Source organism: Peromyscus leucopus, chromosome 5 (assembly GCF_004664715.2).
Source record: "Peromyscus leucopus breed LL Stock chromosome 5, UCI_PerLeu_2.1, whole genome shotgun sequence".
Classification (NCBI taxonomy): domain Eukaryota; kingdom Metazoa; phylum Chordata; class Mammalia; order Rodentia; family Cricetidae; genus Peromyscus; species Peromyscus leucopus.
The window spans coordinates 140,259,879-140,276,743 of record NC_051067.1 but is presented as its reverse complement, the minus strand read 5'-3'; the positions used below and the strand labels follow the sequence as shown (position 1 = coordinate 140,276,743).

At 40.6% G+C, this 16,865-nt stretch overlaps 1 protein-coding gene across 1 annotated transcript in view; it reads right to left on the bottom strand.

Moving 5' to 3' along the window:
* The window catches only part of Prex2 (phosphatidylinositol-3,4,5-trisphosphate dependent Rac exchange factor 2), a 307,700-nt gene that overhangs the window by 228,645 nt on the left and 62,190 nt on the right, over positions 1-16,865 (bottom strand). The window contains exons 2-4 of the mRNA XM_028864566.2: positions 9,589-9,660; positions 8,035-8,157; positions 5,418-5,522 (exon numbers count right to left, since the gene is read on the bottom strand). Of these exons, the coding sequence (XP_028720399.1) occupies positions 5,418-5,522; positions 8,035-8,157; positions 9,589-9,660 (300 nt within the window). The remainder of the gene's footprint in view (positions 1-5,417; positions 5,523-8,034; positions 8,158-9,588; positions 9,661-16,865) is intronic.

Genomic DNA, 16,865 nt, shown 5'->3' with positions numbered 1-16,865 from the left:
TCATCCAGCATTCACATGTCCTAGGGACAGAAACGTCGGTCCTCATGTTTGTACAGCAAGCACGTGTAGTGGTTGTTTTTGACAACTTGACACAAACTAGAATCATCTGGGACCAGGGAACCCCAACTGATGAATGTCCCCGAAGAGACTGGCCTGTGGGCACGGCTTCAGAGCATTTTGTGGATTAACGATTGATATGGGCATGTACAGCCAACTGTGAGCTGTGCCGTAATCATAAAAAAATTAGTCTGCTGAGTAAGTTTCAGGGGATTCAAGGACATTAAAAACTTCCTGAGATGACAGCAACAGCAAAGGCCCAAAGTAATACCATCATCACCCCAAACCTGGAAACTATTAGATGTTAGTACCCCTCGTTTTATGAACACAGAAACTAACTACTGAAATATAATGAATATCCTAAAGCCATCCAGATGATCTATGTTCACTTAGTTCCAGGGTAGGGACTATCCAGACAGATTCTGTCTGCTGGAATATGCTGTGAGTCACCTCAACACCCACATTCTTGACTTGTGGCTTTTTCGGTGGGACTTCACATTAAGTCATTTGGCGAACTAAACTAAGGAGTATTCCAAGTGAACACTACTAAAGACAGGATGCACTAAACAAGAGAGCAGAGCTCTTACACTCTATCAAGGGAGCTGCAGAGAGCAAAAATCTCTTACCAAGGAGTGTTGTCCAAAATGCTAGCACATTCCATAAGCAAAACAGGAAATACCCACAATGCTATCCTGAGACTACAGCTATACTTGAGGTCTTCCAGCATACTAGCAAAAAATTAACACAGATCACCTAAAAAGATATACATAGAATAGAGAGAATGCATTTGTCTTTGGCTGATGAAAAGGATGTGTCATTCAAAAAAACCTTCATGGGCACCCTGGGGAAAAAAACCTGAATCACCTTGCAAATCCTTTGGCCTTTAACTGTGCCCAAACTACAGTCATGCTTGGGTCCATGCTCATGAGACAGTAGCTCTGACAAGTAAAACATTCACAGAAGGGATCTCAAAAAGCAAAGCGAAATAATGAAGGTAACCTCAGCAGAGGTGTCTTCAGAGAAACGGAAATTCAGATCAATTCTAGGTAGGTTACTAAGAACAGAACAGAGCAACAAGGAAAAAAAACAAACAAAAACAAAAACCCAGTAACCAATCTCAGAGAGGAAACACAGATTCCAGAGTTGCTATTTAGTTATTTAAAATGTCAAGTTGTTTTTTTTTATTTTAAAATTATGACATACACAAAGAAACAGGAAAACTTGATTCAGTCATAGTCAATAGAGACTCTTTAGTGTACCTAGATATTGGATTTAGCAGACTTCAACATAGCAATTACAAGTATATTCAGAGAATTTAAGCACCTCTTAACTGAAGGACACTGATGGCAAGCAAAGAAAGAGGAACCCTCAACAGAAAAAAACAGTGAATCAAACAGACACATGATGAAAAAAGACTTCACTGAGTTACAGGTACGTTAATATAAATCATCAGATGTGAAGAACAGAGAATAACAGGTTATAGAAAAACGAACAATTACAAGGAACCAAGAGGGAACATGGATGTGGTGGCTATAGAGAGGGCAGCAGCTAAGAGCACTGGCTGCTCTTCCAGAGGATCTGGGTTCGATCCCCTAACATCTGCATGGTACCTCACAAACATCTGTAACTTCAGTACCAGGAGATCCAACACCCTCTTCTGGCTCCCAAAACCCTTACACACACGGTGCACAAACACACATACAGGCAAAACACCCGTACATACAAAACAATAAAATAATAACAATTATTATTTTCATCAATGTATGCATAAGGGTAATCAAAGAAAATGAAAAATTATATAATAAATATTTTAATAACCTCTACAAATTCACAACTTACGTTTTTATTTGTTTTATTTTAAGATGGAACCTTGGAGTCTTACAATGTTGCCCAGACTAGGCTTCAAATCCTGGGCTCAAAAGACCCTTCCATCTCACCCTCACAAGTAGCTAGGACCACAGCCACATTCTATTTGGGCCAAGCTAAAATGTCTCAAAACTTATTAAAAACCAAAAGGTTTATGTACAAAGTAGAAAAGCAAAGTTAGTATCCTCATCGAATCACACTGTAGTTGAACTATGGAAAGACCAAGTATAAAGAGTGGGAAAAGGAAACTGAAGCAGTATGTAACCAACAAAAGCAATACAAGCAACAGGTTCACTCTCATCGGAAGCCACGGAGGCTGTGCGGCAACCGAGTCCAACTCAAAATCATGAAAAGAAGGATACAGTCAAGAAGAGCTCTATCCATAGAGCGATCCTTCAAAAACAAAGACAAAGACATCCCCAGATAAGCTAGAAATGACATAGAGGGAAAAATAGGGTTACAAGCTAGGCTATCACAGTCAGAGTCAATCTACAGGAATGAAGGAGAGTCGAGGTGGAAGTCTGTAGAAAAGTAGAGAAGACAGAACTGTGCGTGTCGTGGGCTTCCTAACACAGAAGGTGGCCCAGGTGGGAGAGAGGAGGGTCACACTCCACATTTCCTTCCAGGAAACACCGAAGCAAAACATCCACTCTATTGCTTTGGGATTAAGTCAGTATTAACAGAAAATGAATATGATAGGGAAAGGCTATGTGCTGTCTACCAGAACATTTAAAAGATCATAGGAAGTCATAAAAAATGAAGAGTTAAAGATAGCATTCCAAACACTAAAAGATCTACCATAACAATAAGGAAAATAGACTTTATCAAAAAATTACCATCTAAGACAAAAACTATATTTCATAATGATAAATAGAAATATGAATATAACAATCATGAATATATATATATATCTAACAACAAAATATATAAGGCAAAAATGGAGAAAATTGAAGGCTATTAAAGATAGTTATATTTGGATTCATACACCCCTTTTAAGTATATGAATAATATGAATAATTCACAACTTCATTGTTTTATATAATCAATAATCACATATATATTATAGTTCATATATATGAATGACCCATAGCTTTCAACACTTAAAAAAATAAGCGCTAAGGATGTATGTCGTTCAGTGAGCGCTGTGGATGTTGTTTAGTTGACAAAATACTTGCCCAGCATGCACAAAGCCTTGACATCAATGCCAGTGTTGAAAAAGACAGACAGAAAAAGGGAAGAAAGTAAGGCAGCAAGGAGGGAGGGGGAGGGGGGCATAGGGGGAAGGGGAGGGGGAGGAAATGTGATAATGAAACCTTTCAATGTATGTATGAATGTGATAAAAATTTAAGAAAGACCATTCATGTGAACAATCTACACCTTACAAAGATATCCCTCTAAGACCAACAATAGGTTGCCTGCTCTTAGAGCGTCTATTCAGCAATCTACAGAAGGTCCTAATCTAGATGATGTTAATAAGGGGAAAAAAAAAACTGCCTTAATTCAGGTAACAAGATGCTGCAAAGAGAATACCCTAAGACTCTGCAGAGAACTACCAGACCCGAAGCATGAATCCCCAAAGGATACTAAGATAATTTCAAACACAACAGTACCAACAGAATAAAACATTTTTGGGGGGGTGGTTTTCGAGACAGGATTTCTCTGTGTAGCTTTGCGCCTTTCCTGGATCTCAATCTGTAGACCAGGCTGGCCTTGAACTCACAAAGATCCTCCTGCTTCTGCCTCCCAAGTACTGGGATTAAAGACGTGTGCCACCACTGCTCAGCTAAAACATTTTTAAAAAGGGTAAAATCAGCATAACACATAGGTACAGATTTCTTAAATATGACAAGAAAAACATGGCCATAATGAAAAATAATCAAAACTAAAAATTATATTTCATCAAATTTTAAAACTTGATTTTTCAAAAGGCAATATTGTTTAAGAACTGAAAAACAAGGCTGGGAGGAGCAGTATTGGAAAGTGATATATTTGATACAGAAATTGCTCCCAAAACAAAGAATACTTATAAGTGTCTCTAAGGTAAACACTGCAATTTAAAAGTACACAAAAGATCTGAATAAATACATCACCAAAGAAGACCTGGTTAGTGAGCACAGGAAAGCATGCTTAGTTTCAAATTCAGGTCACACACCTCCTAACACAGTTATAACCAGTCACACCAAGTACTGGCAAGGTACAGAGAATCCAGGTTCTCAGCGCGGGGCTTGTGGAGATGGCTCAGCCATCATGCAAAACAGACCCACGGTTGCTTAGTTAAACTTACCATATGACCCACCATTTTTGTTCTCTGTTTGTACTCAAGAGAATGAAAATGTATGTCCCCATACAGACTTGTGCATGAATGGAAACATTATAAACAAGAATAAAACCCAATGTTCATTAATTGATAAAACAGATGAACAGACTATGGCAAACCTACAATGGACAATTCAGTAATAATGAATGTAAAGTGAATACACAACATAAAGCTGGACATTAGAAAACTGTAAATACTGGGCAGTGGTGGCACACTCCTTTGATCTCAGCACTTGGGAGGCAGAGACAGGCAGATTTCTGTGAGTTCAAGGCCAACCTGGTCTACAGAGAGAGTTCCAGGACAGGCTCCAAAACCACACAGAGAAACCCTGTCTCAAAAAAAAAAAAAAAAAAAAAAAGGAAGAAAACTATAAAATAACAAAGGTCAGGCCTAATAGAGTATATTGTTTGTTTCTATTTGTATAAAACCTAGAGGCACTTATCTGATCAGTAATCTGAACACTTAAGAGGCAGATGGGGGCGTTTCAAATTTGAGGCTAGCCTGGACTACGTAATAAGACTCTATCCTAAAAAAAAAAAAACAAAAAAAAAAAAACATTCTTTTTCTAGAAAAAGTCACTCTACATAGAAAGCAAATCATTGTAACCTGGAGCAAACGGTGGCAGGGGAAATGGGCTGTCGAGAGACAGGCATCTGCTCAAGACTATGGAAGTACTCTGAAGCCAGGCTTTGGGGACAGCCTAAGAACTGCTGTCACTTCATCAGACGCTTGCGATGACGGCCCATAGCTGCCAAACAAGCCTTCATGAACGAATGTTATCTTAAAGGAAGTTAACATTGAGTCCTGCTGCTCCTATGAAAATGGAGTAAGGGATGTGTGTAGGAGAGCAACCAGTCTCTACATTTGCTTCCTTCCTCGGCCTGCCCTGCCCTACTTCCAGTCCTCTGAGGAGTAAATAGATCCCTAGGGAACTGAGGATGCAAGGCAAAGGTAAACTCTGACCTACGTTCTTTGTCTGACTGATGAGACAATTCTCCCTTAACCAGGAGAGGGCATTAGCGGTGTTTCTCACACACAAGCTCGGCCCAGATCTGTTTGCTTACATGTCCATGGACTATCTTCCAATTCTGCGTGTGCTAAGAGGTAACCCAGTGCATTCTTACAGGTAGGCCCTCAACCACTGCCAGCTTATGGTTACAGATGAATATGCACTTACTAAAAGAAATGTCCGGATTGTTCTTATCTTGTTCAGTTCCAGAAGCAATTTTTGTGCCTTTTCATGGTTGCTGCAATATTCATCATAAATACGAAACTTGTCTTTCTGTGAATCAAAGACAGAATCAATGAGAACCACTGTGTATTACTTTGAAATTTTAACCCGCATGATATGCATTTAAAAACTCTACAAAGGGACAGTATCTCAAGAGATATACTACATGTGTATGTTTCATTTATTTCCCCCATTCATAAGGATAGCCTAGAAAAGAAGTTGATAAATTTATCCCAACAAGAATGCAATAATCTGAGTGAGCCACATGGTGGCAAAGCGCAGAGAATGAGTGGTTTTTTTCCCTTTGCCATGAGAATCCAGACACAGCTTTTTATACTTTTTTAAGATCTTACTCTGAGCTAGGTCCAGCGGAATAAGCGTACTTCTCCCAGTTGATGGGAGGGACACGGTCATTTCATACAGAGGGAAGAGGCATGGGATACATCACATGGGAATCATGAAGACAGAATCCAGAAGTTCATGTTACCAACTGGCAGCCGCATTTGAGAGGGACTTGGACACACGAGATAACATACAGTACCAAGTAACTAAGATAATGGCCGAACCTGAAGATCAGCATCCCAGCAATTGCTTCATAGTGAGATGTTTGTAGTGGGTAGCTGTTCCGGCTTTGAACTGGAAGTACTACCCCCATTGAGGCTTCCGATAACTGTCACAACTATGAGGCAGGGCTGAGATAGGAGTCCTTAAGACCTGATATCCAGATGTGCCGGCTCTCTTGGTTCCTGGATCCTGGACACTGGTGGTAGACCGAGCAGAGTTCTCCAGAGAACACCGCTGGACTGCACTACACCTTTCCCGGACCCTGTAACCTAACCCTTTACTTGTAAGTTACCCCACAAAATAAACCTCCCTTTTAACTATGTAGAGTTGCCTTAATACTTCCACCAATAGATGTTTAAGACAGAAAGACCAAGCAATAGTATTATAGCTACTTTCAAACAGCCTTTATTCTGTGAGAAATGAACAAGTCTACAGAGCTCCAGAGCAGGACTATTCAGGGGACATGGCTAGGCCAGTGATGAACAGAGGTGTGATCAATCAAGATCTTCTAGTGATTTAAGCTGCCAGGAAACACCAGAAACGGTTTTCAGTGTTAGTGGGAATTCTTTCCAAAAATCAAGAATTTTGCTATATCATGATCTGTAGGCTCTCTACCATCTCTAAGACTGCTCTCAAAGGAGCTATAATTAATAGCTATCAAAAGAGCCCAATGAGAAACACAATAGTTTATTGATCAAATTATCAGAACAGAAGGGTATCCTTTGTAATTTCAAAGACACGCACTTAGAAACAGTAAGCACTGTTTCATATAGCCAACAGAGCACGGGCTGAATCACTTGCTTGAAGAGATAGTATGATCCAGAACAAGAGTAAAGTTCAGAAGTAGTTGAGCGACATTCATGGATGACAGATTCATAATGTGTTACTAAGGAAATGGCTGTCAGGGTGCAGAGTCCCATGAGCATCCCTGGCCTGAGATAACAGTTCCTCCAGCTGGCAGGGGAGTCTGATTCTTCTGTGAAAGGAAACAGGCTTGAGGAAGCGGATATGAACAACACAGCTTCCAGCCACAACCAAGAATTTCAGTTTAATCCACCCAGACCCCAGGAGTATCTCCCTTTGCTAGAATTATCATTATGAAATACAGATTACAAAAAGAGCCTGTTTGTCACATATAGATAAAGAAACTACAAGATATATGACTAAGTAGGAAACAGATGCAAAGCTTCGTTTACCATAGAATACTCTCACCTAGCTGTTTAAGTGAGATAGTCAGGGGGTAGCCATTTGATTCAGAGAGGCATTCTGAAAATTAGCATCAGTGGAAAGGGGTCAATAACAATATTTTCCAATTTGTTCGTCTAGTATGAATGTCCTTTAGTTCTTAAAGACAATTTTCACTAAGCAGGTGGCTTCTTAGTTTGCAAATCCACTCTCTAATTCCAGGTATCCTGTCCAAATACATGAAATTGACAACAGAGCAGAGGGTGTGTGTTCCAGACCACCAAGCCCTTGCCCCTCATTCTTTCCACAGCACTCCAAAACAACTTCTGAGAAGCCACCCTGGAGGGAAACCAGTCATGGGAAGCAACGGTCTGTTCCCCTCCAGGTCTGTCACCAGCCAATTAACAAGGGGACATTCTGACCAATAAAGAGAGGGCTTGTAGCGCCATTATAAGAGTGAGAATTTTCTGCCTCAAAAGAAAAATGTTCTATGTTTGAGTGAAACATAAAAATCCATTCATTATGAAACAGGCTGAATATTCATTAGAATTCAAAGCTACAGAGGATGTGAAGAACTAGCTTGTCGGGAAAAAGAAAAGGCTGTTTATTCTTGGAGTGAAATGGATGATGAGAGACTCCCTCCCCTTTTCTGGCTCTGAGGGCAAGATTTCACTGGCCTTAAAAGACCCCAACCTTCTGGTGTCCAGCTTTACTTCTATGCTGAATTCACACACACGACTCTGCCAAGATGCAACCCTTAAAATCGAGAGAGAAAGAGTTTGAAAGTAAACAGGAAAAAAAAATATTATCCTACAAAGTGAAGAAAGCAGGTTCCCACTTCTTGCTGGGCATTGGGTTCCGGGTGTAAGCATTCTTCTACAACTTTCAGGAACTCCTTATGGACGGCAAGGATCTCCTCAATATTGGAGAATAACATCTGTAAAATAAATACATCAACAAAAACTTTAAGGGCAGTTGTGAAGCAAATTTGAAAAATTAAATTAAAAGGCCCATGAGGGCACAGCCCCCTAAACAGAGAGCTACTCTCCATCATCTCTTCCTCTAGCCTGGCAAGCAGGACCAGTTTCATCCGGACTTCTCTACTTCCACAGAACTCTGGGAATGGGGACACCATGCAGACACTTAGGAAAAGACCTGGGGGACAAATCCCAGTCTGCCAACCCCAACCTCTTCCCCAGTGCCTGTATGTAAGGGTGTGGGAGGTTGGCTGACAGGCTTTCAGGGAAGTCCGTGGCACTATGAAAGGTGTCCCGGAATGGACCGTCCTTCCTCCTGGCAGTGTGTTTGTGTAGAAGCCACAGCTGGGTCACCTGCAAGGTCACTGTGCTGCACCCAGATGGCGGCACTGGGTGCTGCAGACCTAGCAACACTTTGCCCACCCTGAAACATCTGCATGGATGTTTTCTTCCATCTGGACTCCCTGTGAGTGAAAGTGTGCAAGTCCATTTGAATCATAGGTTGCTTTTCTTTGTGACTCAAAGCTTGTTAACTAAAGTTTCCAATGGTAGAAAAGTCTGCATGTTACATGTATAACCTATAAGGAAACAGAGTCAGAAGAATCTAAAAAGCTTTTGAATTTTTTTTTAATTAATAAAATAGTAGGAGCATAATTAGCAACCACTACAGAAAAATTAATTTTCATTTACCATTCTTTATTTCTTTTTTTCATAACTCTTCATTCTTCCTGAGAGAAAGAGAGTGGGGAGGGGGAGGGGCTGGGACTAGAACCCAGATCCTCAAGCACTACATCGTTTAGCCACGCTCTGCTACCTAGGTTATGGGTGGTGTTTCTCAGTTCCTGTCAGGCCTGCAGTGACACTGTAACCAACCCAGAACACATACTACCACTAAGTCACACCCCAGGACCCTTTCCCTGCATTTTGCAGTGTAAGGAAATGCTTATGGATTTACTTTGGGGCTGGGATATTACATTTTTTCTGTTTGCCAGGGGACCCTTGAAATTTTGCTCATTAGAGATCACAGAGACTGCAGTTCTCACTTCCCCATAGCTTGCCTTCCTGAGCTACTCTGGCAACTATCTTGTCGCCTCGCCCACCCTTCTTCTCATAGACACTGAAATTCTAGTCTTACTTTTTAAGCTTATTTTCCATCTTTTCAAATGGTTCCATGATCTTAGCAAACGCAAGAATTCTTTGCGACATGTAAGCTGTCTTCTTCCTTTCTGTTCCAGACTCTAGCTCCCTCGTTCACATTATCAACACTAGTCACTGCTACAGAACTCACAGTGGAGCTGATGATAAAGTAAAGGGCCCTGAAGGAACCCTCCATGGACATATCGCCTTTCGGGTCCCTGAGCTTGGCTGAGAGGCTAAAGCTGCCTGCTCACCTTTACTGTTTCCTCCGTCACATTTTTGTCGACCTTTGCTGCTGCACACTGGTTCATTCGATGCAAGAAGGCCTGTACAGAACAAAAGAAGACATTAGGAGAGCAAAGCTAGAACTATAAAATGATTGGGCACTCATCAGAACAAGGTAAAGTGCCGTACAAAACACCACGCTTACCAGTCGGCATGGCAATGCACACCTGTAATCCCAGTACTTGGGGACAGAACTAGGAGGATTGCCTGAAGGTCCAGACTAGCTGACCTCCATAAGGATTTCTAGGCCAGCCAAGGCTATGTGGTGAGACCTTGTTTCAAATAAATAAAACTGAAGTTTAAAATGCTTAGTAGCTGAGTATAATAGTTTTGCTGTAATATGTGAGATTCTTGCACACTGTCGCTCCTACCCCAGAAACTTTCTTCCGTTACATTGCTGAGGCACAGAGAAAAATGATCAAGTCTATATGAATTAAATCCATCCACCTGCTCTTCAGAATTCTAGGGTAAAGGTAAACATTTAGAATTGGGTGCTTCCTAAATTTTAAGCATTGCAAAGTGCAGAAAGATCAAACTATAATGTAAATACGGCATTTCACCTGAAACGGTAAAAGGACCTGAAATTCTACAGTGACTCTTAGTACTGTGAGGTGGGGGTCGGGAGGGGAGATAGTTGCGTCAGCACACTCAGACACACTTGCCAGTAACTGCTGCTCTCAGGAAGGATCCCTTTTCCATTCCTATGTCACCATGCTCATACTTCATCAGAAGCAAAATAATAAATTTCAGGGCTTCAGTCAGAGTTCTTCATTGCCCTACGGTAGGCATAAGTCTTTCAAGACAAGGGAGTTGCTCAGAGGTAGAATGATTGCCTAGCAGGCACAAGTCCCTGGGTTTAATGCTCAGCATCAGGGAAAGAAAGACGGAATTGGGGGGAGGGGGAGTGTACTTAGAATATTTAGACTTGAATCTTCTTTGATAGTTAAGCTTTCTCTAAAGGCTAAATACAGAATGTTTGATATAGTGAACCTTAAAGTAAAAAGGTTTTAAAAAAAAAGAGAACTTTCCACCTAGCAAACTTAGTTTATATCTAAAGACATTATCCATAAATTCCCCAGTGGCCCGATAAGATCATTTCAAGGACTGTGGATATTGCTCAACTGTAGATAATATATCAGAAGCCCTACTCCAATTGCCCAGCACCACAAAGTAAGAAAAGATCAGTGCTCTTTTGTCTGCCTTGAGAACTCTGCCACCAGCAACCAAGTGAAGGAAGGTATGCAACTTCCCAGGGCACACTGAAGTTCAGGGCGGGTGCCTCCGGCTATGACATTTAAAAAATAAAAATTACAATAAGAGTCATACCTTTGACATGTTATAGTCACACATTTAAGTCATTAACAAAAGTTGATGATGATTAAGAGATTGCTCATAATATCCCAGATTGGCACCCTCAAGGCATTGCTGACAATAATAACTAGGACACCAGTCCTGAAGACAACTTGATCACACATGTCACAACTGAAGTGGACTTTCCTCTAACTTAGTGATTCTACTTCTAGGAATATATTCTGACAAAGAGACTCACTGGTTATAAAAGTAATAAAACCGGAAACAACCTAAAGACCCACCCATAAAGAAATCACAAAATACACTGTGGTACATTCATATCGCAGACTTTGGTAGCAAAAGCACAGTCAGACATGAATGTACTGAAACCTATGCCCACATAAACGCATAAGTATATATAAATACACATACAAGTATACATGATAGATGCTCATGAAAAGTTGTCTGGTGAAAATAATTCACAAAGTGGTATTCTTGATATGCAAACACATATGCACACATACACATGAACATATACACACAAGTGTATATATATATATACATTATATATATACATGTATCATATCAGTGAGGGAAAAATGATCAGAATACTCCAAAACTGCCAACAGTAGCTACTTCTGCCCAGGATTCTGGAAGGAGACTTCTGGACATTAATTCCTTTTTGAATGTTTGGCTGTGAGCACATTATCACTTCTGCTTTAAAAACAAAGCTTCTTAGAGCTCTCTTACTCATCCTCCTTTTTTTTTTTTTTTTCACTGTTTTAGGATATATTTATGTTAATTTTGTGGCAATCAGCTTTTCTTTTTATAGTATTTTTATTTTATAATTAACTTAATTTCACATATCAGCCACAGATTCCCCTGTCCTCTCTCCTCCCCCCCCCCCAATCCACCCTCCATTCCCACCTCCTCCAAGGCAAGTTCTCCCCTGGAGAGTCAGCCCAGCCTGGTAGACTCAGCTGAGGCAGGTCCAGTCCCCTCCTCCCTACACCAAGGCTGAGCAAAGTGTCCCAGCATAGGCCCCAGGCTTCAAAAAGCCAGCCCATGCACCAAGGACAGGTCCCGGTCCCACTGCCTGGGGGCCTCCCAAACAGTTCAAGCTAATCAACTGTCTCACTTACCCAGAGGGCCTGAAACAGTTCCATGGGGGCTTCTCTGCCTTTGGTTCACAGTTCACGAGTTTCCACTAGTTTGGCTATTTGTCCCTGTGCTTCTTCCAATCATGGTCTCAATATCTCTCGCTCATTCAATCCCTCCTCTCTCACACTGATTGGACTCCCAGAGCTCCACCTGGGGCTCAGAGGTGGATCTCTGCATCCGCTTCCATCAGACACTGGATAAGAGTTCTATCATAAGAGCCAGGGTGTTCGGCCATCGATCACCAGAGCAGGTCAGCTCAGGCACTCTCTCAACCATTGCCAGTAGTCTACAGTGGAGGTATCTTGTGGATTTCTGGGGACCTCTCTAGCACTCTGCTTCTTCCTATTCCCATGGTTCTTCATTCATCATGGTATCTCCCTCTCTGTTCTCCCACTCTGTTCCTGATCCAGCTGGGACTTCTGCTGTACTCTTGAGTCTGCCCTCCCCCCAGCAACTTTTCCATGTTTTAGGGCTTTGGTGAGGAGGGGATTGTAAGTCTTAGAATGTATTTTGCTTGCCCAGCTTTCAAGTTTTCTTGGCTATTATTAGCCTCCATCTCCCCTCCAGGAGGGAAGGTTCCAGTCTAAGAGACATGGTTGCACATAGCTCATTTGTTTACTTGAATTTTTTTTTTTTTAAGTATAACTTCATCCTTTCTTTCAAAATGTACCCGGGGTTCTGGCAGTGACATTGAGTGTGTACCTCAGTTAAGTGGAAGGAGAGCTCTTCCTAAGGTAACTGTTTCCTCGTCTAAGCCATAAGCATGGAAAAATCTCCATTTTCTTAGATTTCCTTAATTTCTTTCACTAGTTCTGGAGTTTTCAGTGTACAGGCCTCACATCATTTTTTATATTATTGTAAATGTAATTATTTTGTTTTCAGTTTTAGATTACTTCTAATGTATATAAAATCTCATGTGCTCATTTTATGCCTTAACACTCTTACTAAGTAATTCAATAATTCTTATTTTGTGGCTTCCTTAGGAACTTTCTCAATATGAAATCATGTCTTCTGAAAATAAAAATAGTTTTATTTTTTCCTTTCCATTCAACATAAAAAATAAAAATAAAAATAAAAACAAAGCTTATTTAAACAAAACCAGACAAGGCAGCCCCCCAGATCTTACCCACCATCAGCATCAGCACTGTGTTTTATTCCTTATTCATTCTGTTCATACTTCTGATTCCCTAACTATGGAGCCAAAGCAAAATAATAACCTGAGCTCTCTTACATACATCTAATTAAATAAAACAAATGCAAAAGCATTGGGTATAACCTTAATTTTTATTAAAAATATGATATAGTTTTTGAACTATTATACATCGTTATACATAGTTATACACAGTTGGCCATGGAGAAATGACATGTGAATCTTGTAGTTTTTAAGATCCTATTTTACTTAGAATTGTTTTGTTTAATTTTTAATTTCAGATTTGTTTCTCTTGAATACTTTCCAAATACTCATCCCAACATGATCTTCCACTTTTTCTATTTAGCTTTATCACAACGAGAATGTTTGACTTGCCTAGTTTACATTTCACATTGACCACATAGTAAACAGGTAATGTCTCATGCAAGCAAATCTTAAACTTCACCTCTGCAATTATAAACGTTTTCTTCATAAACAGGACCTAGCGCATTCTTGAATCACTAAATGAAATCCTGGAAGTAGTAAAACTAAATCAAAATGAGAGTTGGTAGGGAACATACTAACTAATCAAATACACCACCTAGTCCGCTGACATGTCTACCTCCTTGTCTTCCATGGTATTGTGGACCATGTGTTTGACTGCATAGGAAACAAACCTGGACCTCGCTGCCATGTCTGACCAAACCGTCATTCCCCAAATTCCTTGTTTTATATACAGGAAAAGCAGACTTTAGATGGCTTCCTGGGAATGCGCAATCCTGAGAACTCCGGTATTTTTTTTTAAATGTTAAGTCTTCTGTCCTGAAGATAAACATAAATACATTTTTAACAGTCTGTAGCCACCATCTCCTCAGTGTTTAATAACTGGTCATTAAACCTTCTCACAGCAACTAAGGAAGCATCAGCAAGTCAGTCACAAAGACATGTAAGGGAACTGACACTATTCTGTGCATTTATTCCTTTATCCAAGTCCACAATTTCACTGGATCTAGCCATAGTGCAAATATATTTGAAAATAAACCATAAAAAACAGCTTTTAATGCTCATGGTTCACAAGCACTCTGCTGTTTAAGAGTCTACATGCAGGATACCAACTCTTCCTGAAGTCCTGAGGAAAGATGGTTGGTTGAGGAAGATGGTTGGTTTAGTGTGCACTTTGAGCAGGACTCTATGGTGGCTCTGATAAAGCAGGTCCAGAGCCTACTTTCTGATAGACATTGATTTACTGATCCTCCCAAAGGCTGTCAATATCAGAGTTAGAGAAACCAGGAAGTGAATTGCAGTGGGAAAACAGAATCACTCATCTCACCTTTTGATTCAACTCAACAACCAATAATGACCACTTCTACACATCGCCCTCACCCAACCACCTGGAGTCTCACGTACCCTGCCAGGAGATGCCTCCCTCATGAGTCACAATCTAGGTTTCATAAACAGTTCATTGTGGAAATGCAAGGCAGGTGGTCAGACAAGATGGACAAGCCACACTTGGAGGAGAGGCTTCCAGGTGCTTCCCCAAGGACCTTACAGCTCACACGTATGTCCACACATGCTCACCTTTTCATCATCCCCCTAACAGTGCTTGCACACACATTTTCTGAGATACCGGTAGTATGGGCTATCTTTCCCCCAGTGTGAGCAAGTGCTTCATTTTTTCTTTATCTTTTTCCATGTTGCTTTCCTCTGACTATATATTCAGTTAAAAGCTTATGTCAAATGTCAAATGTCAAATGCTAAGTTTAATAACACTAAAAATACAGATTTGCTACCAAGAGAAGGAAGAAAGTCTTTAGATAGAAGAGAAAGAGAAAAGAATCTCTTCTTTGTCTGCTCAACTGTGCTGCTATCACCCAATAACGAGCCAAGGCCACAATCCTTCACTCTTGGTAAGCACTTGTACTTGAAAAGTGCAAGGCTCTGATGCATCTCCTTTGGCTCACTTTTGCCGTTCCTATTGTTTGCATCAACTACACCTCTCTCTCTCTCTCTCTCTCTCTCTCTCTCTCTCTCTCTCTCTCTCTCTCTCTCTCTCACACACACACACACACACACACACACACACACATAGTTTTTGTATTTTACACTTTAAATTTTAGCCACTTGATGTTAACCTGAATTTCACAGGATCATGTATTAAATCTTGGTACTCCCCTAAATATCCCACATATAGAGACAAGTCAGCATCAGTAAATCATCTTGAAAATGCAGCCATAAAGAGAGAGGAATAAATTTACACATAAAAATGAAAATTTCAAGAGGGTTTTGTTCTGTTACAGGAAGAAAATGTACTCGTTCTATGAAAATAGATGTAAATAAACATTAAGGGTAAATGTTTTCCTTTTGCCTTTTAAACTTGAAGCATTATCACATCACAATTCTTTAGGGTGTCAATAACATTTGTTTTGTTTTCCTGGGAACATCGACAGAATCTTGCTAAATCAGACAAGTCTATTTGAGTTTGCCTTGAACATCTGGCTAACAGTGATGCCATTTTAAGAGAATGGAGAAAACTCAAAGAAGAAAAGGGATTTGAGGGTGGGAGAATCAGCTTGTTGAGGCCATGTGGAGTTTTTTGTTTGTTTGTTTGTTTTTGTTTTTGTTTTTCAAGACAGGGTTTCTCTGTGTAGCTTTGTGCCTTTCCTGAAACTCACTCTGTAGCCCAGACTGGCCTCGAACTCACAGAGATCAGCCTGCCTCTGCCTCCCAAGTGCTGGGATTAAAGGCGTATGCCACCACTGTCCAGCTCTATGTGGAGTTTGAAATGTCTACTGGACACCAAATGGAGATCCTGAACAAGGAATTGGCATACCATTTGAGGTTCTGAAGAGAAACCATGGTTTGAAGAATTCTCCTGCTCTCTCTCAGGTGAGATCAGACACTGGCATGAAGATAGAACTTGGAAAAGGATAGAGAAGGAGACCTCTAGCCTCAGTCCATAAGATAAAGTACTCAGGAGAAGACACCAAAAGGCTGCAGGACAAAATTCAGGCCTCTCCTACACGCAGGGTGTGGAAGAAAAAAACAAAACAGGAGACAAGGATTCCAGTTAACAGTGAAGTGGTGGAGAACAGTGTCACAAACACCAGGGCAGGAGACAAACATCAAGGAACCAACTGCCTCTGGAGGACCAAACAACCAAACAAGACGGTGCAGACACATTCGGTCCTGGTGAGCCTGACCAGTGGGGCGGGCAGAGCGGAAGTGAGGGGATGGGGCCAGTAAACAGAAAAGTTCTAAAGAAGCTTTGCTGAACACAGAAGACAACTTCGGAGGTAAATTTAAAAAACTACTACAGCCAATCATCCTTCAAGTTTTACACAGTCAGTCACCTCATCTGAAGTGTTTAGAAGCCAAGTACTTCACACGGGGGAGTCTTTTCAGTTTTAAACATTTGTCCACACACGCACAGTGAGATAGATTAGTGATTGATCCAAATATGAAATTAATTTGTTTAACACATACCTTGCATGCACAGTCTGAAGATAATTTTATGTTTTCAATAATTTTGTGCATGAAATAAGTTATGAGATTTTCCACTATCATGTCATGTTAATGGTAGAAAACTGACTTTGCTGCATTTCCGATTTGGGACTCTGAGAATAGGCATGCTCACCTTGCAATAGGCTTCATGAACATAGTTTCTCT